Source organism: Diceros bicornis, chromosome 10 (assembly GCF_020826845.1).
Source record: "Diceros bicornis minor isolate mBicDic1 chromosome 10, mDicBic1.mat.cur, whole genome shotgun sequence".
NCBI lineage: Eukaryota > Metazoa > Chordata > Mammalia > Perissodactyla > Rhinocerotidae > Diceros > Diceros bicornis.
In genome coordinates, this window is record NC_080749.1 from 36,317,568 (window position 1) to 36,342,686 (window position 25,119).

The window sequence follows — 25,119 nt, forward strand, 5'->3', positions numbered from 1 at the left end:
AAGTAAATTCTGGAAAGACTGAAAGTATACAGGGAGCTCTCAGCCCACATATTGTGTCCTTCTTATCTGTAGCATTCACTGCAGATCTTGATGAACTTTCTAGTAAAGTGAAAGAAGTTTTTTTTTGAAGTCATTGAGGAAATTAAGGTTTTTATCCCTGCTATAGTAGTAAAATAGCATTTTGGTGGTTTCACTTAAATAGCAGAAAAAGAGGTAGATTGGTTTTGATATCTATACCATAGATGTTGGGGGTTCAGGGAGACAGGAGGAAAATAAATTAGAAATATGATTTGGGTTTTGTGAGAAATGGACAGCTGTATGTAGGGGCAAAGACTGTATGTTCTCCATCAACATGGTGGATTCTAGCTTTGGTCAAGACCAAGGCTTGCAGTGGCATCTTCAGATACTAGAAATACCATCATTAGGCAGATATTTGTTACCCTTAAAGCCACTGCTAGTTGTCTTCACAAGAATGTTGACGCAACCACTTGGCTGTGGATATATGTGCTCGTATTTTCAGATGTAACTTCCCAAGTCCATCTAAAACCCTATAAAATGAACGCTCCTAATAGGTTGGATATTGTGCTTATATATCTCTGTCACAGCCAGCAATCCTCAGCAATGACCATTTTGAAGAAGCTGCTTCCGTCTCCTTTCTCAGCTCATCCTTGTCAGGTATTGTCTGAGAGCTTGATTTAATGACTCATTTTGACCATGTGGATCACAGATTGAAACTATTGTTGGCTTAATCTTGTGATCTGAAGATGAAAAGAAAGACATAGGCTGATTAGAAGGAGTATGTGTGTGTTGATGTTAAATTTGAAATCATGGTGGAAGATCTAAGGAGAAACCGTAAAATACCCAGCTGGAGCTTGGGTTTGAGATTTAGGTTTTCAGGTTGTTAGCACACATTGCTTTTGTTTTTATGTTTTAGAAAGTGAATATTTATATGTCTAGGATACTGGGATGTGCGTTGGGCAGGGTGAGGTAGGGAGGATTAGATTAAGATGGTGGATGAAGCGTATCTCATGAAATGGCAGTGAAGATTTCTGCATGGAAAACTGACAGCAATTCCAAAAATTTTTAATTCTTTAAAGAGAGAATGATTTAAATGAATGATTTATGATGTAAATGTTTTGGAAATTGTAAAACTAAGAGGTTTACAGGACCCCCTTGGAATGCTTTATTTCTTGCAAAAGTATTAACTGACAAAATTGACTATTTGGCTTGTGAATTTCTTTTTAATTAGGGCGGTGAGACCAAAACAGTATCAGGAAAACTTTTTAAAAAGAGAACTGTGTTCAGTAACAAATAAGTAAAATGTATCTAAAGAAATTACTTTGAGATGCTGTTTTTTAATGATCTTTACTGAGGTATAATTTATATGCAATAATGTTCACCAATTTTAAGTGTTTTCCAAAGTGGCTGAACCATTTTGCATTCCCACCAGCAATGTAATAGAGTCCCAGTTGCTCCAAATTCTCTTGGGTCTTGTCAGCCTATTTAATTCTAGCCATTTTAATGGACATATAGTGGTATCTCACTGTAGTTTTAATTTGCATTTCCCTAATGATGTTGAACATCTTTTTATATGCTTCTTTGCCATTTGTGTATCTTCTTTGCTGAAGGATCTGTTCAAATCTTTTGCTTCTTTTAAAAAATCGGGTTGTTGGTCTTATAATTCAACTATAGAAGTTTTTAAAAAGTATATTCTGGCTACAAGTCTTTATCAGACATGTATTTTGCAAATATTTTCTCCTAGTTGGTGTCTTGTCTTTTCATGTTCATAACTGTCTTTGAAAGAATAAAAGTTTTTCGGATGAAGCCGAATTCAGCTTATCTTTTTTTTTTAAAGTGGTGCATGCATTTTTGGCCTAAGAAATCTTTGCCAAACCTCAGGTCACAAAAATTATCTCCTGTGTTTTCTTCTACAAATTTTATAGTTTTGGTTCTTATATTTAAGTCTGTGATCTATTTTGAGTTAATTTTGGTACATGGGATGACGTAAGGAGGGAGATTCACTGTTTTTTTCCCGTATGTATATATCCAGCTGTTTCAGTATCATTTGAATAGACTATTCTTTTTTCGTTAACTACCTTGGTATCTTGGAAAAACCAATTGGCCACGTATGTGTGGGCCTATTTTTGTACTCTGTTCTCTTCCACTGATCTTTATTTCTATCCTCATGTCAGTACAGCACTGTTTTGATTACTGTCTTGAGATCAGGTAGTGTGAATTTTCCAACTTTGTTCTCTTGCAAAATTATTTTGGCTGTTCTAATTCCTTTGCATTTTTATATAAATTTTAGAATCAGCTTGTCAGTTTCTAAGAAGAAGCCTCCAGGATTTTGATTGAGGTTGCATTGATTCTCTAGATCAATTTCAGGAGAACTGACATCTTAACAATATTGACTCTTCTCATGTATGAACATGGCATCTCTGTTTATTTAGGTCTTTAATATCTCATAGGAATGTTTTGAAGTTTTCAGTGTACAGGTCTTGAACATATGTTGTTAAATTTATCCCTAAGTATTTCATGATTTTTGGCCCTATTTTTATTTTTTTATTTTATTTATTTTTTGGTTTATTGTGGTAACATTGGTTTATAACATTGTATAAATTTCAGGTGTACATCATTATACTTCTGTGTCTGCATGGATTACATCATGTTCTCAGGTTCACCACCCAAAAACTAATTACAGTCCATCACAGCACACACGTGCCTAGTTATCCCTTTCATCCTCCTCCCTCCCCGCTTCCCGTCTGGTAACCACCAATCTAATCTCTGTCTCTATGTGTTTGTTTGTTGTTTTTATCTACTACTTAATGAGTGAGATCATACGGTATTTGACCTTCTCCTTCTGACTTATTTCACTTTGCATAATACCCTCAGTGTCCATCCATGTGGTCACAAATGGCTAGATTTCATCGTTTCTTATGGTTTAGCCTTATTTTAAGTGATATATTTAAGTGATATATTTTTAAAATGAAAGCTTCCAATGGTTTGTTCCTAGACAAATACTGTTTTTAAACAACCTCCCACCACCTCATTGATCCCTTATGGAGAAAGGTGGTTTATGCTGTCTATATTGTTGCATTTATCAAAACCAAGTTCTACAATTGAACACTACCCTCATGGCTTCTGTACTGTAAACAACAGCCATGGATAAATGTTGAAGTTTAGTATTTTGAGCTTGGTTCTTACATTTAAGTGTATGCTTAAAGTAAATGAAAGCAAATGATAAGGGCATGATTAAGATCTGATAACTTTCCCCCCATTTTCAATCCTTATGTTCTGTGTCTAACAGAGACTTGTTGGTTTTAGTGGAAGACAGCTTTCTTCTCCCCCTCTTCCCATGCTATGTACTTTGAAGGTTCACTGACATAACTTATGCCCTTCACAAATATTACATTTCATTCAGTTCAGCAAGCACCTATTGAAATTATGAGAATTGTATCTCAAGTTTCAGATAACCCAGTTAGTATAACTGTAGTCTGGAAAGCAATCCTTTAAAATAAAAGCTTGCCGTTTTTTCAAATTCTTGAGTGATTGAAAAATATTAGTGCTCTTATCTAAATCTTGAAATACCTAATGGCTTCTACAAGAAATCTGAGGCTTGTTCTCTCTCTTTCTCTCTCTTTTTTTTTTTTTTTTTTTTGCCTTGATCAGGATCAAAACTCTTATTTTTCTTTTCCTCCTCCATGTTTTATTTCTATGATACATGGTTAGCTTAGGAGACTTTTAAAGATCTTCAGTGTGTTATTCTTGTTTGAAAGGCATCCTTAAGTAAGGTTTTTGGCATATGTAGTAAATGGGGGAGAAAGGGTTTCATGTTCCCATTCTTCAGATGAAGAAACAGTGAGGTGTATTTATACCCCTTGCGTTTTTATAGGAAGAGTACTCCCCAGGGATTTAACAAAATTTTCGTGAAAGCAGAGGCTGCAACGATAGTTTTATAATGTAAGTCTGTATCTTTAAACATAACTGAAAATATTCCCAAGTCTTTGCTTACCAAGGATGTGTGCATTCTCTTTGTAGATTGAGTAAAGAGAGGAATTCAGGTATTCAAAGTAGGAAGTACAATCTAAAGCAATGATTAATAAGCTTTAGTGTACAGAAGACCTACTTGGAGAATTTAAGAGAATGCCGATTCTTGAGTACTTGGTGAATTGAGTCGGGAGAATTTTTGCAATTTAACAAGCATCCTCAATTGCATTATATGCAGGTCTTTGGTGATATATATATTTTAAGAAATGCCAATCTAAAATAAGGTAAAGCTTTGGCTTTTGAGGGGAGAGAGCAAAGGATTTGAAGATTATCTCAAAGCTTTTCCAGTATAAATCCGACCTTCCATCCCTCTACCTGGTTCTTAGACCTCAGTAACAACACCACCTATGCTTCTTTAACACTGCTATGTGTCAAGCACAGTCGTGGTTCAGTCTTTGCTTAGGACAGCGTCAGTATGACCTCCTTCCTTACAAATTCAACAAATTTAGTTAAAACACTTTGTAAATTGGGAAAAATGATGAACTGTGGATAGGATTAAAGAACCCAATTAATATTACATATTAGAGAATGAATTATAGGTTGTTTTGATTAGGAAAGACCTATTGAACTAGAAGAAACTTTTGCTAGTCTAAATAAAGGAAATCATTTGGAAAAGTCTCATCAAAAGTTATTTTCAGTCTGAGAGCTGTAATGGAATACTTGGAAAGTTGTCGTCTCCTCTTGGACATGGAAAATGATTTCATATTCAGCGCTGAAGAATGCTTCAAGGCTCTCCAAGAAACTATGGCTGTGGAATGAATCTGACATGCTGATTTTTCAAGTCTAGTCTAGTGCAGAAATGGCCAACTTTTAAAGTTGGGATTGGAGAAAGGAAGGTTATACAGTATTAAGTGTATGTTCTTCTGCCATTTAACTCCTTATTGACTCCCTGTTGTCTTTCCTATATGCATTAGCCTGTTATTTGATTTGACATCCGCCATTGTCTGTTCCACCTTACCATTTAGATCCTTTGTGCCTTGACCTCTCGTAAACTATATTACTGGAATCCGGCTAAATCCATTGAAGTTACTAGCACATGCCTTGTGCGTCTCTACCTTTGTTCCATGTTCCCCCACCTGGAAAACTCCTCTCTTTCCTGCCTCTCACACCATCCCAGGACATCTATACGCTGCCTGTCGTTCAAAACTCAATTCAAAAGCCACTTTCTCTAGGGAAGTTCCTTTGATCATCTCAGTTGGGAAAAGTCTTTACCTTTCTTTGAACTTCCAGAGGATCACATATGGCTCTTATCATATTCTACTTTGTATTACAGCGATGTCTGTTGTATCTCAGAGATGAGATTTAATGCTTTGGAATTGAATTTGGTTCATTTTGTGCTTTTTACACAGCATCTTGCATAATGTGTTCTGGATGAATGAAAGAATAAAATGACCAAAAAAAATTATTATTTCTTTTCACTCGGTATTTTTCATGTTAGTGCCTAGAAACAGGAGACCTAAATGTGGTAACAAAATTTAAGATCTTCAGAGGCAGGGACTTGTTTAGCAAAATGGTTTTCATCCAATAATAACCACAGGGACCCTTCTAAATAGTAGCACAGTTGGCACTAGCTGCCTCTGGTAGTTGTTAGATAAAATTAGAATCCCATCTGAATTTGCTTTCTTGGCCATCTATTATAGTAAATAGATAGAGTCTTAATACTTTTTTCTCATTTTCCCTAAATTGTTCTCTTCTTTTATCCACATAACTTTCCGTAGGTCAGGCAGCCTGGCAGCCTCTTTGAAGTTTCAGAATTTGTTTTTTTCCTTTTTGGGGGAACATGGGATATGCATTTCCTTGGGGACTTTAGTACTCTCAATTCCTTAGGGGAATCTAGGTCTGTTTGTGTAAATTTTTTTTCTATTTGTATAAATTGTTAGCCCTGTGAGAGCTGAGATGTTATGGCTTACCTTAGTCCCACTTGCCTAGGAACCCTGATTCTGGTCTTGGCACCCTCCAGCCCTGCACACGTGCACTATTCTTGGCCTCTGCTATACTGTATAAATCATTTCTGTCTATATACAATATTAATGCAATGTTATATTTTTTGTCTTTTCTTCCTATCTACTCATGTCAGCATTATCCATTTTAGAGGGTAAACCCTTTGAGGACATAGATTATTCCTGTCAACATAGCTCTGAAGAGCCTTTAGCACCAAGCTAAGTCCTGCAAATTCATACTCACTAATGACAATGATGCTGCTTGTAATTATGGCTTCTAGGAAGAAAAATCATTGAAGCGTAGTGACCTTATGTGCACAAAACTGAAGCCCTTTGAATTTTCACTATCTAAAGTGAATTATTACAGAAGCGGAATAATAAAACATTAATAATGGAATAATGATGGTGACATTTAATTCATCCGTAAGGGTGTTTAAGCAGTTATGTAGCTCTGCTACTACACAACTGAGATAGAGCCAGTGACCCGCGGACCATCCCAAACAGGGCAAGAAACTCAACGGTAAGTGTGTCCCCCACGAGCCATCTTTCCCAGAGACTTCTTTTATTTTCAGATGCCTCGCCATAATTTCTTTCCTTAAACCTCAGCATATTAAGGTGGAAGATAAACTTGAATGAAATTCTGTTTGATTTTGGAGCTGCTTATCCAAATATAATTTATGGAGCAGAAATGCTTGTAACATGCTTGTTGTAAATCCAGCTAACACTAAATTAACCTCAATTAAATAATTTCTCATGTAATTATACACATGGATAGAGAGGAGGCAAAGGATCAGAAATGTTTCGCTAGATGAATGGAGTGTCTAATTCCAAACCTTTATGCAGAAAGGCTTTCAGTGACAAACTTCATTGGACTTAGGTGGAGAAAGGGGAGCATGGAGAGGAGGAGGCGCCAAAGAGACAGTTCAGCTGGTTAGAACCTCTAACAGAGTAGGCCATATTGTAACATAGCTGATGAGTTCTGTTTACCGTGACTTACCTAATTAACCTCGTACCCTCCTGTCACAGCCCCTTCATTCAGTTCCTTTAAGAATGGCCTGGTTTTCCAATTTACGTTACAGTAGACTTGAGTCTTACTCATTAAGTGGAGTCCAATACACACTTTGTCTTCTCTTATCCGCAGGGCAGGCCTATGGGTAGGCAGCCCAACCTTCCTGGTGGCCAGTGCGGGGAGGGGAGGCTAGGGTAAGCCCTAATGGATTGAGTTAAAGAGAAATGTATAAAATTATGAAAGGCACTAGGCAGTTTCAGACATGAGAGAGCAACGCAGGCTTATCAGCAAATGTCCTTTAGCTGTGACATTAGTTTGGCTGACTTAGGTCTAGAACAGAACCCACTGGGTGTATGCCCCATACAGAGTGTTTATAGTCTTTTTGATTACTATTAAGGACCAAGTATTCTTCTACATTCTGGACTCAAAGAAGAATAAAATATGTTTCTACCCTTGTAAAAACTTTTATTCTATCAAAAGCAAGATGAACACACTTATTACAGTGTAATAAGTGTGTTCACTTGCTTACACTGTAAGCAAGTGAACACACTTGCTTACAGTGTAAGCAAGGATCAACGAGTCAGAAAATCTGAGTTTGAATCCTTCCTTCATCTGGGTGTAGGGGTGTGTGTGTGTGTGTGTGTGTGTGAGATTTAAGCCAAGTCATTTAATCTCTGAGCCTGACTTCCTCCGTCTATAAAATGGAGTTAATATCTGCTTGCCAGATAGGGAGGCTTGAGTGAGCCAAGAAGTCTAAAGAATATGGTCAACTGTAAAATGTTATTAAAAGATAAGTTAATAATCTTTGAGAAACACAAAGTGCTGCCCCAGGTGAAAAGGTAATTGTGTTCCTGGGCGTGCATAAATGAAGTCACTTTTAACAGTGAGAAGAAATTTTCTGATCATTACCGGAGAAATTAAATTCCCAACACTCTAATTTTTTAAAGTAAAATATTTGCAAACGACACAGACGCTTACTGAAGACTCTGTGATTCTGAGGTTTGTCCTCTCCCTCTGTTTCCTCCCAATGCAGTTTGTCAGCCTAGTGTCCTGAATGTTCAGAAATGGCTTTGGGCTCTTTTCTTTGAATGCTTAATGGGAAATGATTAAAATCCCCAGAGCAATTGTTATTTCCCATCCAGAAACATTTCATGAAGAAAGTTTGATCATGCAGAGATCAATGGCAGCAGGTCAGAGTGGTGGTGATACTGTATGATTAGACTTTGAAAGAAATTTGTATTTTAAAAGCTCTTTCAAATTACTTATCAATTCATAGTGACAGTCACCATGATTAAAGAATATTTTTTATCCCTAAGAATAATATTTTTATATAATGTAACTCGAGGGCTTAATTTAATTAGGCTGCCCATATCAATGATGTTGTACAAGCAGGTAACTAGTTATTGAAAAGAGCACGTGGGATATGAAGCAGATGTAGAAGTGAGGATGATAGAAAACTGCCAGCCAAGGCATTTTTGTGTTTCAATGCAAAATGTAAAATTCTAATATTGAGAGAAAAATTTATTAATTTAAATACGTATAATGCCAATAATCCACCCAAAGTCCTTCAAAATAAATGTGATTTGGCAAAGTGATGACATTTTCCAATGTATTCCCCCAAATGTTTCTATTGTCCAAATGGCCATATTGGAGACAGACAGAAAAGGTTTGGTGAGCCTCATGCTGGATTTATAATTAGAAAGGTAGCTCCCTTTGAGATTAGACTAACAACCCCAAGTTTCAGGAAAATGATAGGGCTTTGCATTCTTCCTCCATAACAGTTTTATTTGAATCCTTAGATGTAGCCTGACTCTTCTGAGAAGTAACTATGATGTAGACCTACTGTGTTTTAAAGCATCAGGCTTCTTTATTTTCTGTTTTTTGGAAATTCATTAGTAAGTTACACAAGTGAAAAATGTGCGTAAAAACAACAAATGCTACTAAGCACGTTTTGAAAAAGTATGAGTGTATTACATTTAGACCTTGTCTATAATTGCAGAGAAATAATTATAAGGAAATATTTACAGGACCAGTAAATGTGTATATTTGAGAAAGCCCCGCTGGGTCACCACAATCTTGAGTAGGAAATGGAGAAAGCTGCATTTTTTGACTGTGAAAAATAGGATTCACTAATTGAGTGAATGCTCATGTGTTACATGTGCTGCTTAACCACATTTTGTTATTTTAAAGGAATAAATATGGCACTTCTGGTGTGAAGACAATTGCCTAAAAGAACAAACATGAGAAGTCTCTCAGCAACTGTCTACAGATTCAAATTTTAGGTCCTCAAGCAAATACTACATTAGCTAGAGTTAAATTTATTGAGTTTCATGTGTTAGGGACCTTATATTTAGAGGTAGATGGTGTTTGCTGTAGCGGAAGGGAGCATAGTTTTGAGTTGTCACTGGTTATAGGGTTTTTAAAAATTTAGATAATTTGATTGTATTATTAAAAAGCATAAGTTTTATTTATATCCTAATATATCTCTGGCACCAGCTGTTCTCATATACAAGGTTGGAAATAACAGGTTTCTAGATAGCTTATCTGAATCATTTTTGGCGCTTTTTTTGATTATTTTAGCCCTCAGCTGGGCTATTGCTAAAACCCTGTGGTAGTTGGATCCAATCTGATCCCTTAGTGAAGTGACGGTGTTTAAAAAAAAAAAAAAAGGAAAGCTTTACATATAGACACAGTGATGGCACTAGAGATGTTGAATACCTGTGAATCGTTATTTAGAAATTGCTCTCAGGGGCCGGCGCCATGGCTTAGCGGTTAAGTGCATGCGCTCCGCTGCTGGCGGCTGGGGTTTGGATCCCGGGCGCGCACAGACGCATCGCTTCTCCAGCCATGCTGAGGCCGCATCCCACATACAGCAAGGATGTGCAGCTGTGACATACAACTATCTGCTGGGGCTTTGGGGGGGAAAATAAATAAATAAATAAAATGTTTAAAAAAAAAAAAAAAGAAATTGCTCTCAGGATAGAAAATTTGGAGGAATAATTAAACAATATGCTGATCTTTTTTTGTTAACAGCTTTGTTGAGATATCGTTTGTATACTATAAAATTCACCCTGATTGTTTTTAAATAAAGGGAAAATGTTGATAGGTGTCTCACTACAAGCCACTTCTCTCTATTTTAAAGCATTAAACAATAATAAAATATATGTTTTTATTAATAAGATGATCTTTAACATTTCTAAATCTGTAAGTGGGCAAGACTTGAGTGGACCAGGAAGAATGTCGTGGTTCCCTGTGTTGGAGAAATACAAGTTTATGTGGGATAAGCCAATGCTTAAACATGCCAGCCAACTGACAGTGTTGTGAAATACCAGAAAGTTCTATTGTGGTGTAAGCAATAATCAGGTTAAAAAGAATTACTAGAAAAACATCTTTTTGCTTGTAGGTAGAGGAGAACCTGGTAAGGATTGTCCTGATTCCATGATAAATCTTTTGTTTTTCCTTTCAGAGATGATTTATTTAAACTTCTTTCGTGTGTGTGTTCTTTTGTGTGTGTGTTTCTGTACAAATATAGCATATGTACAGAAAACGTTGTGAAACCTGAGAAGAGCATAATAAGGATAAACGAGCACCTGTGTAACTACTACTTGTGTCAAGAAATAGAACATGCCGGCCTCTCAGGATCACTCCATGTTTCCCTTCCCCCACCTCAGTCCTACAACTATCATTTTTATGCTGATATCTTCCTGCGTGTCTCTCCTTCTTTCCCTCCCTCTCTGTGTCTCTGTCTCCCTCCATATATATATATATAACACCACCTATGTATGTGTCCCTAACCATTAAAGTCTAATTTTGCCTGGTTTGTAAATCCATATAAATGAAACCACATGTTCTCTTTGCCTCAGTCAGGTTTATAAGATCCATCTACGTAGAAGCATGCAGTACAGTGTGTTCATTTTCACTGTAATATAGTATTCCATGTATGAACATGATACACGTACTTATCCATTTTATAGTTTGTGAGCATTTGAATTTTACTCAGTTTTTTGCTACTGCTTATTATGTTGTTTTTGGGACCTTTATGGTCTATAAAACCTGACACACATGGGCATGAGTTTCTCAAAGTGTGGTCCCTCCATCCACAGCATCAACATAAAACTTATTAGAAATGCAGATTCTCAGGCCCCTACCACAGATCTATGTTCAAATATTACCTTGGGATGGATATATATATATCTATACATGACTGTGCTTTTGCTCAAAATTTTTGCGTCTTCTAATTTGGAACTGCCTTAGGAACCCATTAATGATCACACACATGCATATGTACACACACACATACACCCATGCTCAGTCTAGTCTCTTAGTAATAGACTCATGACTCATTTTTGAAACAAATTAGTTTATCCATTTTGAGTCAATTTTTTGGTATTTTCAAAGGTAGAATAAAGATTCAAAAGAAAAAGATTTGCCAACATTGAAGATATGCAGTAGACTGAAGACCCGCTAAAAGAGGACCTGAATACAAATTGGGCAGAGCTTTATTCCTAGAATGAGAGCTGTGGAGCCCTACAGAGAAAGCAGTATAGACTCTAGAATAAGGCAAATGTGGGTTCGAATGCATTTGTACCACTGACTGGCTGTGTCATTTTAGGGAAATACATTTGTAGTTCTTTGTACTGAATTTCTCTGAGCTTCAGTTTCCTCCTCTGCAAGGAGAGGACAATAACATCTATTATAAAACCATTCATACATAACGATTATCGGTAGAGCCACATTTGTACTGTGGATGTGTTTCAGCCTTGGCTCAGCAGTATTAATCTGTTTGAATATGGCTGACTGGCATGCCTTCGTAGCTTTCATGCTTTTTACTTTACTCTTCCCCTTCCTGCAGGAACGATTCCAGGTGAAGAATCCTCCCCATACATACATTCAAAAGCTCAAAGGCTATCTGGATCCAGCTGTAACCAGGAAGGTAAGATCGATTTGTTTCCACTCTTTGTTGTTGCTTCCTCATTAGTGAGAAAAAGAATCCTACAGTGGAGAAGACCTTCCTTCCTCTGTATTATTGCCTCTGCCCGAGCCTCCAGGAAAACAACCTTTGGAGTCCGACAACATGAAAAGACAAAGAAAAAAGCCATCCTTCTTGCGTGAGGATGTGTTTAAAAGTACTTTCCTAAGATGGGAGTCATGTACCTCTGATGGTTATTGAGTCACTGCCATTTCCAATTACACAGGGCAGTGAGTCCAGTCCAGAGGTGTTCAGGCCGCTAGAAAAGCAGGCCTAGCAAAGGGAATACTTGTCTTTCATGCTTTGGTGCATTTCCAGAGACCTTGAAAAATCACTGGGGCTTTGTCATCCCAGCTGTGCACTCACATCCTGTGTTGATGCTTTTAGCAGCTTCCCCCGCCCCAACCCTGCCCCTGGCCCCAAGAAGGTAAGAAGAGAATAGCTGATTCCATTCTCAACTGACTCTCTCCTTTTACAAACAAGCCTTGCTTTGTGCAGCCACACAATTGGTTTAAACCGATGCCTCGTGGTAAACCATGTAGCCTGGCACAGCCCTGCGGGCCTGGACCAGTCCTGGGATGTCTCAGGGCAGAGCTGTCATTGCTCAGGATGGGTAAGGAGGCTCTTCACCAGATAGTGCTTGTTTTTCAGTTGACCTTCCATAACTCCTGCTTTCAAGGCTGCAGCAAAAATATCTCTTGTTTTAGCATGTGACTCGTGAGAGAAGAAAGGCACACTTTTTCTAGTTAGTGCTGTTTCCAGGGCTCTTGTCTTGTTTTTTTTTTTTTTTTTTTTTTGTAATCTCCTTTTTCTTCATCTTCTGCTTCTACTCTAAACACTCCTTCTCTCACAAAAAATAATCAGGCAAAGGAGAACAGCTATTATTTCCTTTTGGAAGTTTCCTGGCCCTTTGTCCTATGGTTAACATGCAGACAAGTGGAAGTAAAATCTAGGAGTGATGATGAAAATGGACTGTAGAGCTTTGCTGTCGGCTAGACGCTATATGTGACATGAATGTGACACAGCTTTGTGTTCTAAGAATGTACCTGTCAAAGTATCATGATATCCCCCTCCTTGCAAATATGGCGCACATGTTTCTTTTTTTAAAAGAGCTTCTGTCAGGCCCCCCTAAATGAGACAGCTGCTTCATTCTTGTTAGTTTCTTGCTTGTCTCCTTCCCAAGGATATAGCAGCCTTCAATTTCATCAGATTAGAGAGGATTAAATGAAGGCACACCCATACACACAAACACAACCCAGAAAAAATCAGGTGGTTTTCTGAGCTATTTCTTTGCACAGGGGCAGCAAGATTCTATTCTGGGGATACTTTTAGAAATCTCCAAAGTTGTAAACCTTCAGGCTAGATGGCTCAGACTCCAGCATTAGGCACGCTCATCCTAAGCTGAGTATGGCAGAAATGCCGGTGTTTGTACGCAGGACCGAGGGCTTTCCTCACACAGAGTACACACCATCCCTGAACAATTATCTCAACATTTGTCAAATTCTTAAAAGAAAGGAGAAAATATGTAAATTCCTAGAGAGTGCTTCTTAGACTCCATCCAGCCCTAAGCCCCATAAGGAGAAAGATGCTTAGAGGGGAGAGGTAGATTCCTCCTGGCACAGTCCTGGCTCTCCTTTGGAACTGTTATTCCTGGATTAAGGCAAAGAATGTAAAACAAAAAACAACAACAAATAAGCTGTTCAGAAAGTGTTTTGCTCCCTCGCAAATAAAATAGAGAGGCCCAAGACAAAGGATGTCTGTTTTGGTTGACCTTCATTCCTGAAATCTCTGCCCTAGACCCTGTGCGTTCACCTGAATGGCCTTGTTTGATCTGTGCCTCATCTTTCCAGATCAATCATTCAGCTCAGAAAAAGGTAAAATGGATATTGGATCAGCCACTCCTTCTGTAGTAAGATTTCTGTCCGGAGCTGGCAGTAGGAAATGATCTGTTCCCTTCACCATAGTTTTAATGCTTAAAGCCGGGAAAAAAGGAGATTTTGCTTGGAATAAGACATTGATTGCAGTTAAAATGAGTTTAAGATTCTCATCTGTATTACGGTGGGGAAAAAGAAAAGATTGCAAATCAGGGCTTTCAATTTTAGCCAGACAGTCTGGGCTGTGCAGTCTTCCCTCACCTGCGTCTGGAGTCCTCTAATAGTTTGTTCATTAATCTTTTGTTCACATTGAATAGAAGATACTTAATTTTCTGTCTTCTAAAAAAAAATTCTCAGGCATATTCTATTTAGATTTTCTTCTCAATAGTTTTAAATCCCTGTAGGAAAGGAAGAACTTAAATTAGATATCTTTGTAACCAGAACTCTCCAAACCAGCCTCCTCATTGAATACCAGATGGCTCTTAGTCTGTGCTTTGGGGGGATGCGCTCATGTCTGGCATGGAAAAAGGCTACCGACCTTGAAGAAGGGAGTCTGGTCCTCTGCGGGTGCTGCAGTTGTGAAATGAAACCTATTGTCTGGGTCTCCAGGGCTCAGCTGCCCCTGTGGGCTCGTCCCTGGGTTGCCTTGTATGGAGAGGGCTGGGAGGACAGTGGAGACTGCTAACGGATGGCACCTGGCTCTTTTTTTTTTTTTTTGCTGGTCCCCACAGGCATATGATTTCTCTTGGAAGTGTTGTAAAGCATTCTGGATGCATTGTAGAAGTGCGCGACGTGTTAGCGCTCATTGTTTATATGTTAGAGAAGTGGGTGCCGAGGCCTTTCTGTAGTCCAGAGTCCAGCTGGAAATTGAACAGTTCCCAGGAGAATATAATACAAGAGCGAAGTAGTTTAGTTTTACCTCAGTTATCATGCAGTTGCCAAAGTATAGTGCCTACCATAGTAGATGCCTAAAAAATGTCATCTGCGATTGTTGTCATTCCTGTTATATCTCATAGTGTTTTGATCGAGTTATTTTGTTTTGATATGTGCCTCAGTCCTTCAGCAGATCCTTTTTTGTACTTTGTTATGTCCTCGGTGCTACGCTGGGTGCCCTTGTGGCTGATGATGTATGTAAGGCATGACCTTGCTCTGAGGAAGGATAAGGCAGAGTTAGGGGACCAGCGAAGGCTGCAGGGAACCATCCAGAACTGTGCATAATGCGTAGCTCTGAATGCTGAGTTGTTTTCTAAAGGCCACGTGTGCAGACAGAGACTCTGACATGGGAATGGCCCCTCCAGAGCAGCCAGCACACCTGGAAATGGTTTCCTCAGCTGTGTGGCCATAGACCTTACCTCATCATCAGTCCTCATTGCTGGATAGCTCCTCAGGAAGCGCTGGACTTGGATGTCCCTCCAAACTGTTGATTCTCTGCCATTTCTTAGGCCTTTCTTGACAAAACAGAGGAGCGGCTCTCCTTTTTTATTACATCAGGGATGCTTTTATTTCATAGATCCCACTGTTTCTGGATTCTGAAAACCTGAGAAGGTATTTGGGGTGCTTCAGGAATGGCAGGGGGAAACTGAGGCCATTTGCTTCCTCTGGGCCCTGAGGAGAGGTAGCTAGGGGAGAAGCAGAGGCCTTCAGGAGAGGAGAAGAGGGTAACAGGAGTCGCTCGTGTGGGACAGAGCTCCAGGTATTCACTGGGGCACCAGCTTGCACTTGGTAATGGCGTGGCTCTTCCCACCCCAATTCCTGGAATCCTCCTTGCCAGCCTTCCTCCTTTCCCTGGATGCCTTTGTCTTTGGAGCTGGATGACTCTGTTTCCCCTGCAATTGTGGGAGCAGAGGAGGATCCCTAATATCCTGAGGCAGAATTCTCAAAGGCTTTTCCTGAAAACAGTGTAACATGAAGGTGGTTTGGGTCTGTAGCACAGAGAGCATAGAAGTCGTCTTAGAAGGCATTGCAGCACATCAAGTGTCCTTCCCTAGTGTCCTAAGATTTTAGTTACTCTTAATAAATGTTTCTGTAGGAAATTATGTTCAAAAGAACTGATGTGTAATGCAACCCAAGGATACCTTGGAGATTATTTAGAGTCGAGAGAATAGAGAGATGAATACGTTTATTATTAGAGGAAGATACATTGAAGAAAGACCTGAGTGGAGTTCTGGAATGATAGGTGGGATTTTGATAGGTAAGGAAATGAGGAAAGACATTCCAAAAGTAGGAGGAAGGTGTTCCAGGGGAGGGACCTTCCAAGTGAGGGCTTATGGGCAGAGGTAACTCTGGATGTTTGTTTCTGGAAAATGTTAGGTCATGCAGAAAAGAATTTACATAGCAGGCCTGAGACTGCCACCTTGGAAAGGCCTGCTTGCAGGATTGGCTCTTGGTTGGCAACTGGGAACTTGGATTTTGGGAGAGTTCTCACCATTTCCTGATAAGAATGACTCACTGTGCCTAAACTGGTTGTGCCAACCATATGGTTTATGCTGAATGCCTTCTGGGAGTCTGGACTTTTGGTATGTGCTGGGAAGACCCTGGGCACTGAGTCTCTAATGAGCTTCCCTGGTAGACAACATTTCATGAATATTATTATTTGTGAAATAGAAGACTCTTGGAAGCTTGTGTCTGGTTTTTTCTGGGCTTCGCCTCGTGTACTTTTTCCCTTTGCTGAAGGTGACTTGTCTCTTCTTGCTGTAATAAATTCTAGCTGTGAGGGTGACTGTCTGCTGAGTCCTAGCGAATCAGTGAAGCTGGAGTGGTCTTAGGGACCCCGACACATGGTATATTGGTGAATATTGTTGTACTGTGGGGTAGAGAAAAAATAATCTACTTACTCGAAGACACTTAGTACATGAACTAAATAGTTTTTCCCAGTCCTTTTTGCCTATGCTGATTTTCATGATGAGAAAAATGTGTGTGCTTTGCAAAAGGAAATGCAAGAGGAGCCCACTTTAGAAGCAGAGATACTTTCATATTGTGTTAAACTTATAATAAGTAAGCTGCAGTTATAGCAGTTGCTAAAATACATTTTGTGAGCATGTGTGTTCTTTAATTATAGAAATTCAGACGGCGTGTTCAAGAATCCACACAAGTGCTAAGAGAACTGGAAATTTCTTTAAGAACCAACCATATTGGGTAAGTGTGCCCACTGAACATTTTAGCTCCAAGGCTTTTGGACACTTTAAAAAGTGACCAAACCATATCCAAAGAAGTGACTTCCTTATTGTTCATTGTAAGTTAAGAGACTGAGGTTTAGATGGTGGAACCTTCGTTAGCCCTCAAATTGCTCACTGTCCAAGAATCAGTAGACGCAGGACGGATAGCTTTGATTTGGGAGCTTTATAACAATTCTCAAAATCTTTGCTTGGATGCAGTGATAAGTGGTTGGTCTCTGGTGTGCAGAAGAGTGCAAGTTAGGAACTGCCAGCAAGTAGATAGAGCCGGAGATCTTTCAGTCTTCACTGTGCTTCTCCAAGCTGGTTAGTTGAAGCTGCTTCGTTCTCCTTTCCTCAGTGCCCTGGCGTTTCTGGCCAGAAGGAGACAGAAGCTGGAGTGATGTCACCTGACCCACTTCATTACACTGTAGATAGTTTGTTCTGAGTCTCTTCTTCCTGCCTCCCCAAAATTAAAGCACCGTGAAGTGTAAATCCACTCTGGAAAATAAAGTTTGGGGAATCTCTGTGTTAATCATTTCTAAGAGTTTTTCATGCAACAACATGGTTGCTTTGCTGCAAGCAAGTACAACTTTATTACATTCTCCCTTACTCCTGGGATGGTATAATTGGACAGCACCTTAAAATAAGGTGGTTTCTCTCCAAGGCAGAATGCTATCAGGTACCCTGTTATGTATCCTTAGTTCTACCTAAAGTACCTGTTTAACATCAGGCAGGTTGTTTAACCCCTCTGGGGTTTGGTTCTTTGAGTTTTATGGTGAAAAGACTATAGACTTGAGATCTTTCAGAATTTTCCCCTGTGATATTCTTTGCAGGTCTATTGGAATTGAAATTTTACGTGTATATTACATTATAGTCTTACAGAGTATCCTGTAAAATAAATATATCACATGGTGGTCTTAGGGACCACTTAGGGACTATGTGATGTAAACCATTCAAATGGATAATTTCCACAGTTATTTCAGAATAATTGTTTTTAAATTGCAGAAATGCAAGGTTAAGTTTGTCACCTTGAGAATGAAATATTCAGAAAATGAACTGATTCTAACCTAAAGTTGATAACCATTTGTACCAGAAAATGGGCTATAGAACAATGGCTCATAGACTCATGTTTTAGAACTGGAAGAGAAATTAAGGATTGCCTAGTCCCTCATTTTACAGATTAAAAGAATTATGGACCAGAGAAAGTGAGTGACTCCCAGAAAGTCGACAGCTGTAGAGCCAGGGGCCTTCGTTCAAAATATTATGTTCTTTTTCTTATATAGCTTAATCTGGCAGCTCTTTCTCTGAAAGGAAGTAAGATAATCAGGGCTCTGGGATCAAAGCAATGAGGCTTGTCTGTTAGGGGTGAAAGTGGTGGTGATTTAATACAGTTGGGCACCCAAGCTTAGAAAATTCAAATACTTTCCAATATTTGTGGATCAGAAACTAGATTCCATTTAGTAAGGTCCAACCCTATGTTGTTGGTACTTCTTCCTGACTGAAAATGGTAGAATGAGCTACAGCCAGGGTTTCTACAAATTGTCGAAAAGCATTTCTTTAAGCATTGCTGAAATAATGTGAAATTTACCATCAAATACCAAAGCAAGACGATCATTTCCAATACAAAGAAGGCTGAAGAGTCCTGGTTGGGTTGATGCCAGTGCAAATCTGCAAGCAATTGCAGTGGTTTATTGTTTAGGATGCTATAGGCCTGTTGAAGGATTCTTACATTTCTTTCATCTTTACCAGCTGAAGTTTCCCCTTGTCTACCACCTGTGTGAGACACTGTGAAAGCTTTAGCTTTAGCAGCAGAAAAACTCACGGAGGTGCGTTGTCTGGTTGTATGTAGCCACTTACTGGCATAATCTTATATGGAATGAAACCACACACCAGGGTTCTGACCTGTCTTGCCTATCCTGAAAACTAAGTATTCATTATGGAAACTAACTGACTTCACCTCATTTGATTGGGAAATCTTCTGAAGAGTTAATAATATGAAAATAATCAATTACTACAGCGAGGAATTCTTGGAATGCGAAGTGTTATATCAGAGATCCATAGGTTTTATTTCACTCTTTGAGGTACCATGATAGAAAGGTAATTGGGTGCCCGTTTGCCTTATGGAAAGAGAGATCTTGGTTCAGATTTTTGCCATGCCCTCTTATTAGTTATTTGACCTTAGATACATTACATAAACTCTCTGTACTTACCATGTGACCTAAGTTAACTTCTCTTCTATAAAATGAGGATAATAATACCCTGTAGGAATGTTGTCAGGATTAAATGAGGTAACTTATAAAAGACCTAACATAGGGTTTAATACATAGTGATTACTCAATATATGATAGCTGTTGTTTGTTATGTTTGTTGAAAATAATATTATATCTACTAATAATCCAACTATTACCTAACAATATATTATTTATATATCCCTAAGGAATTCCATAGAGAGAATGTTATCTTTTCTGTCTCGACCCTGACACCTAGGAGATTCTGATTCCCAGAAATTAAGAGGAAGAATTACATTTAAAATCTACTTGTCCTGAAAAAAATTATTCTTGGCACATGCTTGCATTTCAAGGTTAAAGTCTGGGGCTTCGCTGAGATAACATTCCAAGCTACAGCTTTGTCAAGCAAAGGGTTTGTTCTGAGTTTTGATATAAGCCTAAAACTCTATAAATGGAGCAATCTTCTGAGAAAGAAAATTAATTTTCTTTGAGCCAAATTGAAATAAGAATTGGACTAGAAATAATCTTATTCACTTACTCTTAGGAACTATAATAATAGAGAAGAATTGGATTATGACTTATCCAAGCCCTTGCAGTGACTTGAAATACCCTTGAAAGGAGCCGAGCACCATTAGAACACATTGGCCGGGCAGTGAGAGTAGGCAGATGTCATGGTGTTTTGGATGTCAGGGTGATAAAATTCAAGTGGTGGTGATGGTGGTCAGCTGGATAGATTTACGGGCTTTATTCCATGGAACTGAGGTGTAGGCTATCTCTTCTTGCAGGTAATTTATTTTAGTAAAACTCCCTATTATGATAGAAAATTACTTTTTATCCTGAGTGCAAGGTCATAGAAATTCTGAAAGATGCTGATTTCACTTTATCTCATTGTGGGAGTGGAGAGAATGGACATGAGGTTGCAGGAGGAATGTGCAAGTTGACAGGGAGAGGAGGAGGTTTCTAGAAAGGGGAAGGAACTGAGGAACTGCTCAGTGACATCTTCTCTCCTGGACTTCCTGGCTTTTTTCTGAAATAGTGCTGGTTGGCCAGGCCAAAAGAGGAAAGAGAGAATAACTAAGGCTGGTGTTAAGAGGTATGCAATGTGTATGGTGTGTGTGTGCATCAAGCTACCCGATGATTAATTCATTCTGAGGTGGTGCTTTTTGGAAATTCTCAAGATCATAATCATTTTGTCATTTATTAAGCACCATATTAGCCATGTTAAATGTGTTATTTATTTCTTACAAAATCTTTTTATTACTGCCCTTTACCTCTGAACCTCTGTTGTACAGATGAGGAAACTGAGAGTCAGCTATTAAGTATCTTCCTGAAGTCCACACAGCTCGAATTACTGACAGTCAAGCTTAGATATGTCCAAATCTAAAGCCTGTTATAAAACTAGCAGTTCTCAGATGTTTTTATTTTAAGACTCCTTTACTCTTTTATTTTGAACTTCCATAAGCTTTTATTTATGTGGGTTTTACCTATTAATGTTTACTGTGTTGGAGATTTAAACTGACAAATTTTAAATATGCTTATTTAATAAAATTTAATACTAAATATTTAATAAATGTAAGTATGTAAATACAGAATAATAAATACAATGTAACACAAATAACATTTCATAAAAAATAACTTTTCTAAAGTAAAAAGAATTAGTGATGAGTGGTGTTGATTTACATGTTCACTAATCTCTTTGTCTCATTGATAGAAGGCAACTGGATTCTCATATCTTTGTCTGCATTCAATTTGTTGTGATATGTTGTTTTGGTTGATGTGTGTGACGAAAACCTGGCCTTACACAGATATGCACTTGGAAAAAGGAATTTTTTTAATAACCTTTTCTGATAATTATGGATATTCTTCTTCAATATTACACCAAAATTCAAGAAAAGGTAGTTTCTTAAAGTTAGTTGCAAAGTGAAATCTGAAACCATATCAGTGAGCTTTTGTGCTCTGTTATACTAAAATCCGTTGTGCTGTCTGGCACTTTGAATGGGTCTTTTTTCCCATGCGTCATTTTGTAACATCATGAATTGGTCATTTGGAAAATATCGTTTCACTGAGTTATTCTAATCTTTCAAACATCGACACATTTTATTCTACCATATAAAAACATTCACATTTGTTAATAATCACCAGGCTCATCAGAATATACTTTAAGTATTGGGAAGCTGTCAAGCTTATGGTGGCGACTACAAGTGTTCCAGAATTCTGATTTTTTTGTTAGAAAGCTCAAATTTTATCATTGACAACAAATACTGTCAGTTGTTTTCCTGAAAATGACAGGCTCACTTCATTCAACTTTTGAGAAAATATCTGCTACATACCCAAGACAGAGTAACCATAGTCTGTCAGTCATTTTACATTCCATGTAAAAAGGTGGCTAGTTCAGTTTGTAGCTCAAACAGTTACACAGGTGCTTCTCCACGTGGCAACCGTGGTACCCGGATGTGCAGCAGGAGTGCTTTTTGTGGGCTTGCCATTTTGTCACACAGAAAATTAAAAAGAAGTATACTCAAGGAGAAAACTTTAATAAAATCAGTAATTTTTACTGCTTCACTAAGGGCAGTTTTAAGTGAAGCTGACTTTTTTTTTTTTTTGTTACCTCGTGGGTGCGTGTGGTGAAGAAGACAGTAAATAGGTCTATTCTTGGGTGGCAGCAGTTTTATCCACATCTTTTGTACATCAGTGCAAGTGTCAGCACAGTGACGAAAGCAACTACTGTCTTAACATTTTTATGAAAATAGTTTTAACTTCACCAACCCCCGAGAGGGTCTTAGAGACCCTCTCTAAGTGTTGTGTGGGCTACATTCTGAGAACCAATTTGTGACGCTGTCTCACGGAGGAGATTTGGTAGCCGATGGTGAATCTGGGTGATGCTTACCTCTTTTCTCGTCTCATGATTTTTTTCATGATCTTTCAGCAGTTGCTGTTCCTGCTGTATGTCTGCAGCAGCTCGCTAAAGGAGACTGGCAGAGGGAATTCACCATTTGACCCTTTATTTTGTGTATCTTAGGTGTGCTTTGTTTGATCTTAGAAATTTAAAGCCAGAAATGTCCCTTGAGTCATTTTCTAGATGAGAACAATGAGGTTCTGAGATTTGGGGGTGGAGAGAAAACAACAGCAACTGAGAAACAAAGCTGTGACCTGTCTACAAGAAAACAGTAACTATTGGCATCTGCACCGGGATCTCTTCCTCCAATAAGATTTTTTTCCAGAGCGATTTTTCATTGTCACTGTCTCTTCCAGCTCCTAGGCAGCTGATTTGAAATTTGCCTAAATTCAAATTTGCAACCTGTGGTAATGACATTGATAACTGTGAGGTTGTCAGTAAATGATGCGTGATGTCAGAGTCAGAAATAATTCTGCTTTCCAAAACCTATAATCACCCAATCTGAAACTGTTTGCATATTGGCAATATATAAAAAAGTGTGCAGGGGCCGGCCCAGTGGCACAAGCGGTTGGGTGCGCGCACTCCGCTTCAGCGGCCAGGGGTTTGCAGGTTTGGATCCCAGTGCGCACCGACGCACCACTCGGTAAGCCATGCTGTGACGGTGTCCCATATAAAGTAGAGGAAGATGGGCACGGATGTTAGCTCAGGACCACTGTTTCTCAAGGAAAAAAACGGGAGGATTGGCATTGGGTGTTAGCTCAGGGCTAGTTCTCCTCGTAAAAAAAAAAAAAGTGCATAGCATGCACAGAGGTGAAAGTGGAAATTTACTGTGGGAACCCTAAATTTATGATATATCATTGCATGATCATATACATAAATATGCAGAATGGGGCACCCATATTTTTTTATGCCTTTAGATTCAAGATACTGCTTTGAAAGTTGTCCTTTTTTCATCTTTCCCTATTTTGTTTCCAATGTTGTTTCGTTTTCTCAGAAGTTCCCTCTCACCTCTGTACTTTCCCATACAGAATATCCTAAGTAGGGAACGGACAGGGATGAGAGTTTGCTGAAATGACTTTGCTAACCTGATATCATTTGACCAAGGGGTAAGGTAGTCAACCATGAGGGATTTATGTCTTATTCTTTCCTAAATCACCTAGGGGCGTCTGGGCCAGATCAAAGACCAAGGGAGGCTCTTGTAGCTTAGAAAAAGAGGTTAACTGCGTGAGATGAAACCTCTCAGAGGCAGGACATGTTAAGCTCTAGCCGACTTGTTAGCAACTGAGCAGCTGCCTCCTGCCTTTGACTTTGAAAATTGTGTTGAAGGCACTTGAGCTCCAAGTCTGCAGCTGGGGGCAGGGGCGTTGATGAGGGCATTGAATTCAAGTAAGAGAAGCCAATTCATAGCCTTTATCCTTGCATCAACATCTATATATATTAGCATCTTGAGTTAAGAGAATTGTAGCTCTGGCTGTACTTGGCAATTTCTTCCTTCTTTCCTCTTTTTTTTTTTTAATTTTCTTATCAGTGAGTTATTTGCCTCCTATCCAGTGTGTGGCTGAACTGTCTAAGTGAGGTGGAGGTGCTAGTGGTTGAGACAATGACAAGTCCTCAGGATGACCTGGACTATCTCTACTCTTTAGAGGCAGTGTGTGGAAAATCAGCCAGAAGGAGCTACCATGGCTGTTTTTCCTCGATTCCTAAATTAGAGTGTTCTTATGGGCCACTGAGATAGAATATTTGAAACTGAGGCTGCCCTGAAAAATCTGGATCCCATGGTGACTTTGCATATTAAAAAGACCACCCCGATGCCCAGCTCTGGGGATTCCTGCTGCTCACCCGCCACCAAGGGCCAGTGTGAACTGTGCAGGTGAGCCCATGGGCCAGACCAGTGGAAGGGCCTCAGAGAAGCCAAGGGGCTTGAATTTCCAGAGCAGCCAATCATCTGATTTTCAGTGAGTTCCGGACTCGCTTTAGTCTCCTACCAGTTGTAATAAGAAAAAAAAAATTCTTTTACTATTTCTAAGCTTCTGGTTACCAGCGCTTAAAATGTCCAATGTCTCCTGAGACCTAGCCACATAGAGAGTAATTAAAATAAATCAAATGAAAATAAGTATCTAGGAGCAGATGCTGTGAGATTGCGTATATGGTGGTTTTGAAATGAAACTTCAGCCTTGACCAGTAGCCAGCCCTGTTAGTTCTGCTCAGCTCTCATAACAAAGCCACTTTGTGAGACCTAACGGGTAGTGTTTTCCTTGCCAATGTTGCCACCCTAGGTCTCTCTTAGATGAAATGTTATATGCTTCCATGTGGCTGTGTGAAGTCCATATGTTTGTGATAGCCTGCCTGAGGCATGTGGGGGAAATATGAGGCAAGCTGCCTACTTTTCCCACCTTGCTGCCTCCTGGAACTACCTGCAGACCTGAGTTTACATCCTAGAAGACTGGAACAAAGGATGAAACAGAGGATAAAACAGAAAACAAAGGAAAAACGCTCAAAAAACAGAATTAAAAAACAGGCATCCTGATTTTTTTCAAATTTTTTTCCTCCTTTAAGATGAAGACCTCAAGGGGCTGCCCATCTTTAAGACCACACACAGGATTGTCCTACTGTTGTTCTTATAGCTCTCAAAACTGGCTTCCCCAGTGGTTCTCGTGTCCGTAGCTGGTGGACCTTGTGGGCTTGGTGTTCCTGGAAGAAGGTGACCATTTTGGAATGCATTTGGCAGATGGACTGGAACGTGGACTGCTGTGATAGTGGCAGACCTTTTTACTTACTGTTTGTTGGAGTTTCAAACCTAGTGAAGGCTGCATCAGATGTCACAGCTTCTTGGAAGATGAATGCCCTGGGAGAAATCTGTAATGTGGGGTAACAGGTGTTTATCCTCAGTACCTGAAGGTTCGCTTTGACCACTGTACTTCATCACTAGGAGTTTTTATGAAGAGCAAATAAAAATGTGTAAAAATTCTCAGTGAACTGCATTCAGACCCACCATTCAAAT

The 25,119-nt window shown here is 39.1% G+C and overlaps 1 protein-coding gene across 10 annotated transcripts in view; it reads left to right on the forward strand.

The window, feature by feature from the left end:
- The window catches only part of FMNL2 (formin like 2), a 398,204-nt gene that overhangs the window by 287,525 nt on the left and 85,560 nt on the right, over nucleotides 1-25,119 (forward strand). For all 10 annotated transcript variants that reach the window (XM_058548973.1, XM_058548970.1, XM_058548965.1 and 7 more), the window contains 2 exons: nucleotides 11,849-11,929; nucleotides 16,898-16,974. In XM_058548973.1, coding sequence (XP_058404956.1) covers nucleotides 11,849-11,929; nucleotides 16,898-16,974 — 158 coding nt within the window. The remainder of the gene's footprint in view (nucleotides 1-11,848; nucleotides 11,930-16,897; nucleotides 16,975-25,119) is intronic.